Here is a 12,846-nt window from a genome sequence, read left to right on the forward strand (position 1 = left end):
CTGGTTAATTAAATCCAAACCTGTAGCCATGTCTAGTTTTTTTTTTTTTTTTTTGCCTGTTTACAACTGTCATTCTCTAATTTTCTGTAGTTGTGTGACTGCTAAACGTGTATTTTAATGTATCTTGCTGTATTCAGTTAACTTTCTATTATTTTTTAAATTTACCGTTTTAATGTGTTAGTCACACAAGTTCTTCTGCTACAAACACTATGATGTTTGCATTGCATAGCTTTCAGCTTAGCTTTCAGTTTACACTGTATCAGTCCCTATCACATCAACCATAAATAACTAATAATCAACCACCTTGTGTTGAACCCACACTGGACTCCTAAATAGGACTTGCTGTGCTGTTTAACAGTTGTTTAAGACAGGGCTCATCACAGGTCACTGAAATACATACAAAGCAAGACAGCTGAGCTCAAAGTTATCTCTCTTATATGAAACATAATTCTGTTTCAAGTACAGAGGGCTGTGTGAGCCCTCAGTCCAGACCTTTGTTTGGACATGTAACACACTACAGAGGTAGTGGAGTAAGTCTGTAAACAGCATTGATTGTTTCAGCACAAATAATCAAGTAGGGAATGCACCCCATATTTGTAGTAATTACTCATGAGAATTTCTATTCCTAGAAAAAATGTCTGAAAGGAAGTTTATATTATTAAATTTGTCTTTAGGCCTGCTTTATCTTGAAATAACTACAAGACAAGCTTTAGCATCAAGTGGAAAACAACACTACAAGAAGCTATCAGCACTGTTTTTTTACTGTCTTTAAGTAATCGAGACATGAAATAGAAAATGTATTCCAATAGGCATTTTTAATATGGCTATGAACTTCATACAGTATCCTACGTATCTCTGGAAAAGATACAAGAGGTTGATTTGTGATTATTCTTTTGCAACACTGCGTCATCTCAGTTCAATGCAGCCTTAAAATACAATAGAAACACCACACTGTACACTCTATACAAACTGTTACTCTGCCACTTTTTGAAGATTACAACAATCATCTATAGGCAATTAATACAAATGCAGTAAATATTCACCAGTAGATGGCATGGGTTTATAAATATACAGTAATAGTGTAAATCAAAAAAGGGTCAAGCCCATTACCAGGCTTTGCTGAACTTTAGACAAAGAAAGGGTAATTAAGACAAAGTGGGTCCCTGTCAAAGGGTAACTAAAGTATAAGTATTTCTGTGAAGTTGTGATGTTTTTACATGAACATTTGGAAATGAGATACACAAAAGGAATACAGAACTGAATGTTAATCCTGCTAAAGAACGATGTATTTCCTTATGAGATATTTCTTCAGAGATTTCTTTCATTGCACAAGTGTGGCAGAGTGTTTTACATTGTCCTTAGGTAATGTCCTTGATGTGTCCACCTTAAGCCATATCCCCACAGTTCTTTCACTCTATTGCAAAAAGACATTAATAGAAACTTTCTTCATGCCTACACATTCAGGCAAACATTCAGTTTCATCAACATTCAGCTGCCAAACTTTATTTAGAGCTGCACAATTATTCAACCCCCCCAACCCCCCTACCCCTGACCACCCCAACAATTAAGGCTATCATTTTCATATTTTAATAAATATTCTTCAATTAGCAAAGTTGCCCCATAAGTGATGTAGTTTCTGGATTGACACGGTCCTGCTAGGTTCATCTTACATATGCTATACTGACAATCATTACTCCAGGAACACTATTCTGCCAACATGAGTGTGTATAAATGTTCAGCTAAACTTCATTGTGCTTGGTCAGCCTATGACTTTTGTTTGGCCTCAGAATATTTGGAAAAATATCTGACATTAGCCCTATGTTGGCAATAATTGTGCAGCCCTGTACTAGTGTTACGTACATTTTCATCTGAGGATTTCTGAACTACATAAAACTAGAATAGTTCTTGTACTCCTTTAAACAAGCTGTCGTCCTTATGGACTTAGCATGGCTACTGTGCTGTCAAGTAGAGTAGATTTGTCCATTCGCAGCAGCCATTCCTGTGCAGGTAAATGCTGTGGTACAAACAGGTCGGACTGACAAACAACCTAGCAGTGTTGACAGGATGTATATCTTTATCAACTGTCCAAAGTGGCTAGCAGATGCAGGATTTCAACTGTCAATTTTATTTCTTACAAGCCCAATTTGTTTTAAGAAAACTAGCTACCCACCAAAGTGTCTTGTAGAATAGACTGAATTACCAAGAACAGCCAAAATCTAACACCATTTTTGGCTGGGAGTTCTGTTATTTTCATGCCCTACTGGCATTACTGAAACTGTGATCCTTCAGTAGGGGGAAAGTGCATCAGTAAGACTCAGTAAACTATCACGATATATGCATGACATGTCCAGAACTAAAACATCTTTCTCCCATTTGTTTAGTAACAACACATTTGACATTTACAAATATAGATAGGAACATGGGTCAGGCAACACAGAAATGTAGCTAATGTATATTACATGGGAAAAAGATGCTCAAACATCTCATATACTAACATGATAATGGCCCAACTCATATAAGAGCAGCAACTGTACACATAGCTCCCCTCAGAAAACAGGAGCTGGAATCATCTGCAGTCCAGTCCAAGACAGAGGAGAGGAGAGATGCACAGGTCCACTCCTCAGACTGAGGTGTAGCGAACGGAACTGTCTACATACCAAAAGCAATATTCTCTGAAATATTGACTCCCATGAACACTTCAGACATGAAATGGTAAAACAAAGCTGGGAGGAAATAGCAGAAGATTCTCTCTCTCACTCTCTCACTCTCTCTCCCTCTCGCTCCCTCTCCATCCCCCTCCCTCTCTCCCTCTCTCTCACACAAATACACCCACACACGTAAACTCATACACGTCCAAATCCTACGCCTTCATCTGCTCTACCAGGTGGGCATCATGTCTGGGAACCAGACCCGTCCCAAATGCTTGGACACCTCCCAGTGGATGTCGTCCAGCCCATAGCGGTGATCTGGAACCAGTACCTCCTCCATGATGGACAGCTGTGTCAGCCTATCACCACACATCTTGACAAACTCCACAAAGGCGCTGCAAGACACCTCGCACTCTCCCAGGCCGATAGCGGCCAGCTGGGTGCAGCGCTGGGCGATGCGGATCAGCTCCTCATCCAGTGGCCGCAGTCCGTTGGCACACACCACCAGCTCCACCAGACGCGGGCAGGTGAGTCCGACGCGGCCAAGCACATCTTTGCTGACAGAGCGGCCGAAGTAGAGATGAGTAACAGGGATTTCATCGCGGAAGAAAGGGCCAAATTCATCCTCGTACAGAAAGAAGTACATGACCAGGTTGAACTTGGGCGAGTGACGCACCATGGCATCCCAGCTGCTCTTCTTGATGGTGTGGAAATGCTGGCCTGGATTCTCACTTACCACATCAATTCGAAGGTGCTCGAGGTGAACATGCTTCTCCGAGGAAAGGGAGATGAGCAGCTCATCACTCAGCAAATGGTAGTTGAGTGCTAGTTCTCTCAGACCGTGGCACTGATCAGCCACACACAGGATACCTGGGATGGAGAGAAAATGTACTGTAATTGAATTTCTGAGGAAGAGGAATGTACACCTGCAAAACATACCTGAGTACAGAAATGAATGAGGACAGAGCTGCGCAATGTTGTTCTGTCTCATAGCAGGTGTTTGCTTTACAGTTTAATTCTGGAGAAAAGAAAAGTCTTCTTTATGATCCACAAAACAAACAGCATCATTCCTATCTACTTTCTTTGAGTGGATTATGATGGTTATTTTTAAGAAAGTCAGCTGGAGGGAGTCCAACTCAGTGACAGGAGTCAGCATTTAGAGCATCCAGCACTCAGTAACAACGAGAGGAAGACAGCACCTTTACTGTTCTACGTAACAGCTACAAGGGGAAGTGAGAGGGGAAGTGAAACAGACAGAGACAGATACTGTATATACATATAAAGAGAGAGAGAGAGTGAGAGAGAGAGAGAGAGAGAGAGAGAGAGAGAGAAAGAGGAGGCACAAAGATTTTGGCTAGTTGGCTGGCTACTGTCTGATCTGAGTATCTGAACATACTGTCAATCAGATCATTTGGAGTATTCATTAAAACCTGGTTGTAGGTCCTAGGTTCTACCAGGAAGTAGACTGGAAACTCTATCTCTGAGGTAGAGTTTCCAGAGGTAGAGTTTTAGTCAGGCATTAGTCAAACCTCCTCAAAGCTGAGTTGTAAAAATGTATAATAATGGCAGGTCCTTCATTAAATTATGCCATGAAATTGTGAAAAGCTATTCCTATTGCACTGGAGCTTTAAATTACTATATGTTTAAGACTTTAAGACCTTCCAATATTAGTACACAACACAGATGGAAATTCCTTTTCACCTGTAAGTGCACTTGACAAAGTGGGAGAGGACGCCTGGCTGCAACTCTCTCTCTAGAAACTGACATCCTATCTGACTGTGTGTGTGTGTGTGTGTGTGTGTACGTGTATATATATATATATATATATATATATATGTATGTATGTATGTATGGGGGCTAGGGCCCTTGGAATTGTGCTAACTTTTCCCCCATATACGGCGCCCCTGTGCACTGGTGCATGTTCTTCTGATCTGAAAATCTGATCTTTGAGTTGAAGAGGCAGCAAATAATATATTCATGTTCCTTACTAATTATATATAGATATATTTTTAGGCTATAGATCAAATGGACCCTCTTCAGATGGGCCTCTTCATCTTTAGGAGATGCCCATTATCATGTGGATGAAATTGCTTTAAATAATAAAACATTTCTTGACAACCACGTAATTACAGCTTCTCATTAACACACGAACACACTGGAAATAGTATACGGCTGGAATTGATGAGAAGGATTTCTGGAACAGCAGCACGAATGTTAAGTGCAAAAATCATTCCGTTCTGAATTAAGGCCAAAACACCTGCTGTGCTGTGCCAACTTACAAGTTTCAGTGACACACATACTATCCCTTTGCTCCTTGCTTTAACATCCAACTCCCAAAAGCAGCACGGCAGTTAAATCACATCCTTTGTATGGTAAATTTTAAGTTCATCATCCCACCATCTCCCTTTATTTGCCTCCCTTGAGCTGTGAGTACCTGCAGGTGAAACGTGTGGACAGCTGCTCATTTTCAGCAGCTTGAGTGTGTCACTGTTGTTGGCCACCAGAACTTTGAGGGAGGGGTCATCCACAGGTGTATCATCAATCTTTAGGGAGGATAGGGACTTGGAGTTAACAAAAACCACCGTCAGTGCTGAGATGAAGTGAGACTGTTGAAATGAAAAAAAAAAAAAAAAAAAAAAAAAAAAAAAAATTCATTAGACATACTTCTGAAGTAAACATGAATCTAATAAGCTACTGTTTTGTGTTACAGGGATATTTTATAATTTAGACTTTCTTAAGTTAAGATTAAGTAATAAAATAACAGAAAAATCTCAATAGTACTCAAGCGCATACCTCTGCCAACACTATGCAATTGCCAAGATATGCCAATACCACATGTTGGATTTCCACTATTCATTGCCACACACCCCTTTGACCAATCAGAGTGAAAAGTGAATCAGTTCTTCCTCAACCCATGACCAACCTTTCCCTAAGATTTCATGCAAATTCATGAATTTCTTTTTGAGATGTCCTGCTAACAAACAAACAAATACACTAAGAGAATGGGGTGTAACACATAACCCTCATCCAATTCTGTTGGTGGAGGTAAAAATCTCAACAAACGTTTTAAAAATAAAAGACACTTCACTTAAACAAAAAACATCATGATATCTTAAACATAATCAGGGCACTAACAGGGTTGTTAATCTAAATAATCATGTATTGATGAAGATGTTTTTCTGTATCAACAAATATGTTAACACAGAAACACAGTAGTACCATGGTGGCACTAATACAAACTCAAGAAGTTGTATTAGTTTCAATATAGGTTGGGGCGATATCGATATTGAGTGATAAAGCAGGGGTGATTATTGTTGCTTTCATAAGATATTAAGCAAACAGTAAACCGTTTTAAACAAACAGTCATTAGTAATGTGGATATGATGACTGAGCTGGTAGAGGTAAACACCTAGAATAGTCTACCAAGTTCAGAAAACTGCATACTTTTACTGTGATGCAGCCTTTAAAACCAGGGAAACACTTCTGCCACATCATGATATTACAATATCTAACATCACAGACACCATCTAGTGTCATATCACAATATGGATATAATATCACATCAATATATCGACAAGCCTGGCTCAAGAACACTTTTAATCAGTTTTTCCGTCAGTCACACTGACAGACAACAGAGTAAAAGTGGGTCTTTAAGAGATCAGGAATTAGGGTTGCACAATTAGTCAAAAAATATATTCCCACAAAATATGAATACCAGAAATTAACACAAAATAACTTTTGTGTTTTTTTTTTTTTTTTTTAATGTTTCACAGTGTTGCTCGGGTTTTATTAGACATTCTCTGGCATTAGTTCCAAAAATCTATGAGTAAGTGACTGATTCTTGGGAATTTGGATAAAACATAATTTTGAAAAAAAAAAAAAAAAAAAAAAAAAAAAAGTGCGTTAAATTACAAAATCTGAAGGTATATCATTATAGGCCAAGGTCTTGGCTGTTCAGCAATGTACCGGTGCAACCTCCTCATTTTGCATTTTTTTCATAAAATAGGTTTTTCCAGTTATTAGGCTACTTTGTTTTTGTCAACACCGTCACCGTAATGTTTTTTTTTTTTATTTGAAAAACATATTTTTGTATTAAAGAGACTATTACTTTAATAACTCAACAGCACCAAAGAAACATATTGTAAGCATATTCATTTAAAACCAATATAACTGCCTCTGACGGTGGTGACACTAATCTGACGGTGGTGACAGTCGCCTCATTAAAACATACATTTCCAAAATTTATACCACTCAAGTCAATGGCTTCTTGCTTAACAACTTTATTTAACTATTTGGTATAAAAAATAACAATCCTGAGGACTATTATAAGCATTTTTCAGACTTCAGTCATCACCGTCAGACAGAAAACCTGACGGTGGTGACAAAAACCTACTCTTTCACATGATAAGCATGAGTTGTTCACATTAGCCAGCTTGTTTCCGTCCTGTTGCTACCTACATCAGACCTCTTCTTAAAAAGTATACATTTATTCCATAATCTAATTTAATATTTTTTATACAGAAGTGACGGTGCTGACAATTTATGGTTGTGACAGTAGCAGTGTCCAAAAATATGAAGAGATTTAAGAGAAAATAGCAAACTTCCAGGAGCCTCAGTGGTCTTGAAGCATCCAGTAGAGCTGAAGGTTTGAAAAGGGCTCCTCAGGAATGTAATTGACCTTGTAGTTTTTTTATTATTATTTTTTAAATATATATCTGACGGTGGTGACGAATATGTGGGACACATTTTGAGCAACCACAAAATAATAGTAAATATTGTTCAAAACCCATCATTTGTAGTTTTTAATACATATTATGATGTACTCTTTCATGTGGTAAAGATATTATTCAATGAAATTATTACTTTTTGTTGTTTTAATCAAGTTGAAATGATTATCTCCTATCCGAGGACAACTGGTTTTGTAGGCCATGGGCCAACATATAATCATTAAATTAATAAAAATTAAAAATAAACCTATAAAAGAACCTTACAAATGTGCAAAGGACCCCCTGATTATGCCCTTGATTCTTTTTATTCATTAAAATGTTGTAAATTTCCAGCAGAAATAGCATTTTTCTTAGTGGGACGTGATTTATCCAAATTCTCAAGAATCAGTGAAGTGTGTTAGTAACTGTGATCTCAATATTGACCAAATAATCATGATTTTAATTTCTGCCATAACGCAGCTTACCTTGGGCAGCTCCATGAAGCTGGGTCTGGCGGTGGAGATGAGCCCCAATGTCTTCAAAGAGCAGTTCACCAGCTGGGAGAGGATGTCACACGCTGCCTCAGCAGACTCTGTGCTGCTGTCCACCTAAACAGTGCCCCACACACACACACACACACACACACACACACACACACACACACACACACACACACATACACACAAGTGAGTAATTCACTGTGACACTTTTGAACAGGAGAGAAATTCAATCACTTCACCCACAAATACCCTTAAGCTATTTCTCTCTGTTCATCATTTTATCTGTCCCACCCAAACACTCCACCTCTCTCCTCACCTTAAAGCTGACATACTGCAGATGGTTGGAGTGCCTTTTGATGATTTGTTTGATGAGGTCTGGGTGTGTCGCCTTCAGGTAGGAGCTGGCTGGCTGGTTCAACTCAAACTCAAAGCACCGCCACAGCTCTGGCATGTGAAAAGCATGATTCCAGCCACGGCACACCTGAAATTGTAACAGAACCAATATGACCGAGTGTTTTTTTCATTAACTGACATAACCCGCATTCTGCAATGCTATATATGAGAAATATCATATCATTGCTGATGGACTGAAGAGAGGAATACAAGTGGGATTTAAGTATCTCATCTCTCTGATGTGTCTCTCTAAATCTCTCTGTTTGTCTTTTGGTGTGTCAACTTCACCTTGAAAAAAGACAAAGCAAACTTGCAGGGGTGTGCAGCAAATCGATTTGGCTAGAGGGAAAAAACTGAATGCATCTAGGAAATACTGTTTAGAACACTGCATTACACTAAATCTGATTTCACCGGTGTGACACCAAGCCATGTTTTCTGCAGTCGGCTGAAGGTTAGAGAAACAGGCTTGTGCTTATTTGAATTCTCCTACCAGCTGAGAAAATATGACTGGGGCAAAAGTATAACAGACATTTTTCTACCCTTAGGCACGAGGCCTTGAGCCAGGCACCACAGTGCTGAACCAACACTATCAAACTGGTTACAACAGGAGACCCCAAGATAACAAAGTGTGCATGTGTGAAATGCGTTTTGAATCTATTTGACTAGATAAATAATGGTTAAAAGGACTATATTTCTATATTTCAATTGATGTGACAACAGCCAAAATGTCACTGGATGCCTGCAGTGTATAGCATTAATGGGGACACTTGGAAAAAAATATTCAGACAAATGGCTAAAGCAAGACGTATAAATAATGCACAATTTCAGTACATCATGGTAAACTGCGAGCCTGGGTCTCAGCAGTTTAATGATGGCAAATTATATTTGTAGGTATAGGCTATGGATGTAATTACCATCCTTTTTTCTACAAACCTTACTTTTACTCTAGCAAGTACAAACAGATTTACAGATTTATACAATTATGGCTATTTGTAGGAGTGGGTATTGAGCTTGCAAACGTATGCAGTTTCAAAATAATTGAGATTAATAAAATGGAACATTGCACAACATTGCAGATGATGACAAACTACCCCTCAGTGTGCTAAGGTATCTCCCAGACTGCAAACCAACAGTGCTGTGGAGAAAGTGACTTACATGTCACTATGGATTGCCATTATAAGCAACAGCAATCTGCTACTGCGTTGATTGACAGGTGTGCTGATACGGTGCAAACACACAACGCAGTAAGCTGACAGCTACTGAAAGTCATGGATCAAGCTAGCCACTAAGCTTCAAATCAAGCCAATGTTATTGTGAAAATGGTGTGGAAAATTCTAGCAAGCCATGAATGACCAGCTGTCAAACAGGATTTATTTGATATTGTATTTTAGCAGTGATCTGCCACAGGGCTAAACGGGGCTATCGGCCCTGAACTTCAAAATGAAGGTTATTTATTTTATTAATTTGTGCACTACAGGGCTAAAGGTGATTGCCTGGGCTCTCTCATGTGTCTTATTGAAGTTCCTTGTTTATATAGCTTATGTTTTCTTTACAGCGTAGACAATTTTTAATATGGGCAAAAGTTTAAAACCAATAACTCTCTACCTTTGATACTGCATTGCTGTGGAGAGTGAAGGGGAAGCTTGGCTGAAGGACTGATTGCTAGAGTCTAGGTGTCCGTCTCTCAGGCTGTTTTCATGTCTTTGTCTTTACGTCTGATGTAAAGTTTAGTCGAGTCTTTAACCTATTTAGTTAAACTGGTTGGTCTGATAGCATGTGATGTAATTTGATAAAGAAAGCAGGCTCTGTACTGAAGACTGCTCTGGAGCCCATGGAATTGGCTGTCGAGAGGAGGATGTTAGTTGGCCAACATGATGGACAACACACACACACACACACACACACACACACACACACACTCTACACAACCATGTGGTCAGACAACAGAGTCTACTTTTTTCTCCAACTTATTTTATTTAGTATAGGCTACACACACCTTACTGTGCGTGTTTTTGTAAGATGTAAGATGTGTCTTTTTCATCATTTATGTGAATTGCTGCTGCAACACCTGAATATCTCTCTCTGTCTCCCTCTCAAATTGCAGTCTGACCACCATAAAATTTACACCATGGTGGACAATAAAGTTGTACTTGACTGTATCTTTATTGTTAGTAAGTTTCATAAATAAACTGCATAATTCTGTTCTGTTTAGCTGTTGTCCTTACTGCTGAGTGTTGTGGTTATGATTGTTTATATTTATGTAATTCTGGTGTTTTGCTGTCTTATCTAATCATAAAATCAGTTGCAAAAACTTGCAATAATATAAAATGTGTTTTTACAAGGAAACTGGTTTTGCAATTTGGACAAGTGCATTTATCTAAGAGACATCTTAGGGAGATTCATCATTTAATTACTTATCATGACTCATAAAATCCCCTCATTTCAAACAGCCCAAGCCTAAGTGTACTGTGATGATGTAACCTCTAATGACGAGGACACCAAGTGATGTCTGCTCTGTTGCTACAGGCTGCCATCTGACAGTTGAGAGTGAGATATGAGTTGTTGAGTAGTGCTTGCTGGAAATAATTTTTCATCAGAGTCCTGCAAAATGGTAAATGGTGGCACAGTATTACAAGGGTACCTGAGAGGCATAAGCCCTATCCAGCAGAGGTAAGTACTGGAAAATGTGAAGCAGGATCTCCTGTGGAAGACACTCCCAGCGTACTCCCCCCTCCTCCTCCTCACACTCTTCCTCTGTCCGGCGCTTGCGGGACTGTTTCAGACCCTTCTGAGGCCCTGCACTGGTGCCACCTCCATCCTCCTCCTCGTTCCCTTGAAGACCTCTTTTCATCCTACACAAAATAAAAGACGATTGCACAAAATCCGAATGGTTAGGCCTGTTTTCTTGCATAACTGAAAAGCTGTAGCATGTGTGCTGAGCATTTAAAGACATTTGTCAAAGGAAAAACATACATGACCCAGCTCTAACAAGCTTGCAGTTCATGTGTGTTGTAGGGCTGGGGCGACCCCCACCCCCCCACCCCCGATTCAATATCATCATGATACTTGGGTTACGATTGGATATGTATTGTGATTATTAAGTATTGTGATTTGATATTACGATTTATATATATATTTACGATTTATTTTTTGAATCCACAAGAGTCTCAGCTTTCCAGTCAAACCCAATTTATACACCACCAAAACTGTTTAAGGCCCAGTACACAGAAATACACCATTGCAGAACAGCCAAAATAACACATTAGTACTGCATTCAAATATCTGCATGGTTTGTGGCCTAAACTGCATGGGGTTAACATTAGGTGGGCATGTCTGCAAAGGTGAGACACATGGGCACCCATACAACCCATTTTCATTCACATATCTTCAGGTCAGAGGTCAAGGGGCCCCTCTGAAAATGCCAGATTTTCCCTAGCCAAAATAAGGACATAAGGAGGTTGATTGTCGTTGTAATCCATTAATTAATTATTAAAAAATTACAAATCGTACTAAATAAGAACCACAACACCTAAGTGAATCGATTGCCAACATGAGCCTGGATTTACATGTGGCTGTCCATTAAAACATAAATGCCGGGTGGGGAACTACCTTTTACATGCATGAGAAGTTAACCAGTTGTTAACCTGTGAAGCTAATGGGGAAGGCTGTCCTGTCGGAGTGTGGTGGACCAGGCAGCTGAGTGTGTGTGTGTGTTTGAGTGTAGTGAACCAGGCAGCTCTGCGTGTGTTTGTGTGTTTGAGTGTGGTTATGAACCAGGCACTGTGTGTGCGCGTTTGGAGCCTCTGAGCAGGTGACATGGCTCACCTCGCCTGACTGAGGGACACGCCTCCCACTCACGGCAACAACATCAACATATGATTTATCACACTCGCCTTTACATCCTGACCCGGCTAAGTTACAACACTTAGGATAAGTTATGGGGGCAAGATAAACACAGAGAGCCGACCAAAGCTCCGCACAGTTTTAACTTACAAGCTAGCTTAACCACGTTACCAGGAAAGAGAAACTTAGCTAACTTAACGCTAACTAGCAAACATGCCGAGGCTGACGCACACTGCAACAACATGAAAAACAGAGAGTTTACACTAGCTTCTCATCTCATATCCACCCCTTCTTCTTCTTACCTGGCCTTCAGCTTCAGTCGTTGCTTGCAAAAAAAAAAAAAAAAGGTTTTCACGTCAACCGGGACCAACACAAGAAAATTGCGTGCGAGCTGGCCAACCGATCAAGCACATTTGAACATAAGACAACACGATGTGTCGGGAGGCTAGCAAATCCTAATCAGAGGCTTACGACTGGAGATATTCAAAAGTATTTGGTTTGCAAACGCCTGACCTACTTTCTTGCCACAACTCTCTAAGTAGTTTCTCTGTCAGCTAAAGATGGCGGATGTTGTTGTGTCGAGGGAAGGGAAGGGGCAGACTGGGTGTACTTACAGCAAAACGTCGGCAGGGGGAGCCAGTCACAGGCTCCACTGGACAGGTTTAGAGCTTTTATTTATTTATTTATTTATTTATTCAAATCATCAGCATTCATAGAAGTAAAGCAACAACATCATCACGCACAGACAGAAAACAA

At 39.7% G+C, this 12,846-nt stretch overlaps 1 protein-coding gene across 2 annotated transcripts; it reads right to left on the reverse strand.

Annotated features, from left to right (window-relative positions):
• Positions 1–796: 796 nt before the first annotated feature.
• Positions 797–12,676, reverse strand: LOC115355499 (F-box/LRR-repeat protein 3-like). 2 transcript variants are annotated; one of them, XM_030046342.1, is made up of 7 exons: positions 12,393–12,676; positions 10,889–11,099; positions 8,171–8,335; positions 7,840–7,962; positions 5,083–5,254; positions 2,834–3,518; positions 797–2,789 (listed from the first exon to the last, which is right to left on the reverse strand). In XM_030046342.1, exons 2-6 carry the CDS (start codon positions 11,096–11,098, stop codon positions 2,878–2,880), a joined length of 1,311 nt encoding a protein of 436 aa, XP_029902202.1. In that variant the 5' UTR covers position 11,099; positions 12,393–12,676; the 3' UTR covers positions 797–2,789; positions 2,834–2,877. The 2 variants fall into 2 exon arrangements, with proteins under 2 accessions (XP_029902202.1, XP_029902194.1); XM_030046334.1 differs by having other exon boundaries at positions 797–3,518.
• Between the last annotated feature and the right edge of the window lie 170 nt (positions 12,677–12,846).

The sequence above is a fragment of the Myripristis murdjan genome, chromosome 3 (assembly GCF_902150065.1).
Source record: "Myripristis murdjan chromosome 3, fMyrMur1.1, whole genome shotgun sequence".
In the NCBI taxonomy this organism is placed as follows: Eukaryota; Metazoa; Chordata; class Actinopteri; order Holocentriformes; family Holocentridae; genus Myripristis; species Myripristis murdjan.